Raw genomic sequence first — 3239 nt, 5'->3', positions numbered from 1 at the left:
CCCTAGGAAGGGCCGGCACTGGGGCGGCGGGGGAGGGAGCGGCGGTGGCGGCACCTGGTAGAAGGAGCCGCCGCCGCCGCCCCCGCCCCCGCGGGAGGCTTCCCCGGGGGCCCGGGGCTGCAGAGCCAGCGGGGGCTGGAGAAAGGGGGCGGAGGCCCCCGGAAAGGGACCAGGCCGCTGGGGAAGAGGCGGTGGGAAAGCCGGAGAGGGTAGCGGTGGTGGCGGACAGCCGAAGGGAGCGGGAGCCGGCGGCTGCGGGAGCGGCGGGCCCGGGCGACCCGGGGTGAAGAAGGGTGGCAGAGCCATGGCCACCACGGAGGGATTCTAAGAAGTGACAGGAATCTGAGTGGTTCTCAGCGAAAGTGTCTTCCGGGAGGAAGTGACGTATACCGCGCGCGACATAAGTGTGACGCACCCGACCCTAGGAGCCCGGCGCGTGGATGGGCGTTCATTCAACCCTTCAATTCAAAAATACTGTCCTTACTGAGCATTCTAGGTGAGGAGCTAGCCCTTTTGCAGTGCGACTAACAGATACAGTTCCTGTCCTCGTAGAACTACCTATCTAGTAAAGAAAACACATTAATCAAGTAATCCTGCAATCAAATGCAAAAGGGCAGCGGCGAATATAAGTACTACCAAAGAGGAAAAAAGGGCAAGAAGAGCTTATAGGAAAATTAAATTTAAAGAGGTTGGGGAAGGTTGTCCTAAGGCTTTGAGACTCCATCTGAGGTCTGAAGGGTAATTATGAGTTAAATCGTAGAAATAGAAGAGAAAGAAGAGAGGGACGCACAGTCCAAATGGGAACAGCATTTACAAAAGCCCCCTAGTAGACTAGGAGTAGGTCTGGTGCGGGAACTGAAAGAATGCCAGTGTGGATGGAGCACAGAGAGGCTGAAGGGAGCCTGGTGATCCTGGGAGGTGGACAAGATCGTAGCGTCCAGGATCTCATATCTTAAGAACAGTGGGAAACCACTGGAGGGTTTTAAGCAGGAGGGACAGGGAAGGCCATTCACTCCACATGATTAGATTTTTAAAATTAAACTCTGAGATAATTGTAGCTTCATATGCAGTTGTAATAAATAGTACCGCAAAATTCCGCGTACTTTTTACTCAGTTTCTCTTGCAAAACTGTATTACAATATCACAACCGGGATGTTGACATTGATGGTCAAGATACAGAACATTTCCATACTACCAGGATCCCTCATTTGCCCCTTTATAGCCATACCCACTTCCCTTCCTTAACCTCTAGCAACCACTAATCCTCCATTTCTATAACTGTTGTCCTTTCTAGAATGTTATATAAATGGAATCATACAGTACATAACCTTTTGGGATTTACTCTTCTCACTCAGCCTAATCCTCTAGAGATACATCCAGGTTCTTGCATCAATGTTCCTTTTTTTTTTTTTTTTTGCGGTACAGGGCCTCTCACTGTTGTGGCCTCTCCCGCTGCGGAGCTCCGGACGCGCAGGCTCATCGGCCATGGCTCACGGGCCCAGCCGCTCCGCGGCATGTGGGATCCTCCCGGACCGGGGCACGAACCCGTGTCCCCTGCATCGGCAGGCGGACTCTCAACCACTGCGCCACCAAGGAAGCCCCCAGTGTTCCTTTTTATTGCAATAAAGGTGTGCAAAAAAAATGTGTGGATAAAACGAAACCACACTTTGTGTAATCATTCACCTGCTGAAGGATATTTGGGTTCTTTCCATTTGGGGGCTATCATGAATAAAGCTACTATAAACATTTGTATACAGGTATTATGTGAACACAAACCATCATTTCTCTGGAGTAAATGCCCAGGAGTGCAATTGCTAGGTCATACACCAGTTACATGTTTCGTTTTTAAAGAAACTGCCACATTGTTTTCCTAAGTGGCTGTACCATTTTATATTCCCACCAGCGATATATGAATCATCCATTTTGCCTGCACTCTCATCAGCATTTTGTGTATTTACTATTTTTTATTTTAGACAACCTGATAGATACGTGGTGATATTTCATTGTGGTTTTAATTTGCACTTCTTTAATGGCTAATTATGTTGAATATCTTTTCATATGCTTATCTGCCATCTGTATACCCTCTTCACTGAAATGTCTGATTATGTCTTTTGCCCATTTTCTAACTGGATTTTTTGGGTTTTTTACTGCTGAAATTTGAGTTTGTATTCTAGATATTAGTCCTTTGTATGTGGTTTGCAAATATTTTCCCCCATTTTATATCTTGTCCTTTCATCCTAACATGTTTGTTTTTTCAGAGCAAAAGTTCTTAATTTTGATGAAGTCCAACTTAGCAGTTTTTCCTCTTATGGATCATGATTTTGGAGTCAAGTCTAAGAACTCTTAGCCCTAGATCCTGAAAACTTTTCTCCTGTGCTTTTTCTGAAAGTTTTCTAGGTTTACATTTAAGTCTGTGATCCATTTTGAGTTGATTTCTGTATAAGGTATTGAGACTTAGTTTGAGCCCCCACTCCCGCCCCACCCCTTTGGATGTCCAATTGCTCCAGTATCACATGATGAGAGCTTTACTTTTCAAAGCTGTAAAGTGATGGATGATCCCTTGGGTAAGAGTCCAGCTCTGTACCATGAGAAGAACCAACATGAGCCTGACCTCACTTCCCAAGGGACCACTAATATTTCTCAGAAACTTTGTAATATTCTACATATTTATTTGTATTTTATGTATTCAGTAATTAGGTAATACTGTACATAATATTTAAAGGCTTCAGTTTTTATCTTAAAATTTATTAGGTAAGGTATGGATATACCTTTTTATTTTCTAGATGTATACTGTTGTCAATACCATTTATTAAATATTCTTTTCCTAATTTGAAATATCACCTTTTCCAATACTAAATTCCCATATATATTTGGGATCTATTTCTGTACATTCTTTTCCATTGGTCTGTTGAGGCACTGGTACACACTTAAATATTTAAAGGTTCCGTGTCCCCTGCATCGGCAGGCAGACTCTCAACCACTGCACCACCAGGGAAGCCGGGTTTATAATATTTTAAAAATAGAAGATGCAGTCCTTCCTCATTCTTCAGTTGTTGGTTAGGTGGAGAGGCTCTGAAACCAGTCTACCTGGGGTTAAATCCTGGCTGTTACTTACTAGTTGTGTGACCTTGGGAAAGCTACCTAAACACTCTGGGCTTAAGTTTCTTCATCTAGAAGGGTTGATAAGAGTTGTTGCATTAAATGAACAGAGTGACACAGAGTAAGCACTATGAGTGTGC

The 3239-nt window shown here is 44.5% G+C and overlaps 1 protein-coding gene across 1 annotated transcript in view; it reads right to left on the bottom strand.

Annotated features, from left to right (window-relative positions):
• The window catches only part of PDCD7 (programmed cell death 7), an 11844-nt gene extending 11514 nt beyond the window's left edge, over positions 1-330 (bottom strand). Inside the window, exon 1 of the mRNA XM_024735142.1 lies at positions 4-330. Within this exon, the coding sequence (XP_024590910.1) occupies positions 4-306 (303 nt within the window). The 5' untranslated portion in view covers positions 307-330. The remainder of the gene's footprint in view (positions 1-3) is intronic.
• Between the last annotated feature and the right edge of the window lie 2909 nt (positions 331-3239).

The sequence above is a fragment of the Neophocaena asiaeorientalis genome, unplaced genomic scaffold, assembly GCF_003031525.2.
Source record: "Neophocaena asiaeorientalis asiaeorientalis breed wild unplaced genomic scaffold, Neophocaena_asiaeorientalis_V1.1 scaffold264, whole genome shotgun sequence".
In the NCBI taxonomy this organism is placed as follows: Eukaryota; Metazoa; Chordata; class Mammalia; order Artiodactyla; family Phocoenidae; genus Neophocaena; species Neophocaena asiaeorientalis.
This window is presented reverse-complemented; position numbering and strand designations above follow the sequence as displayed.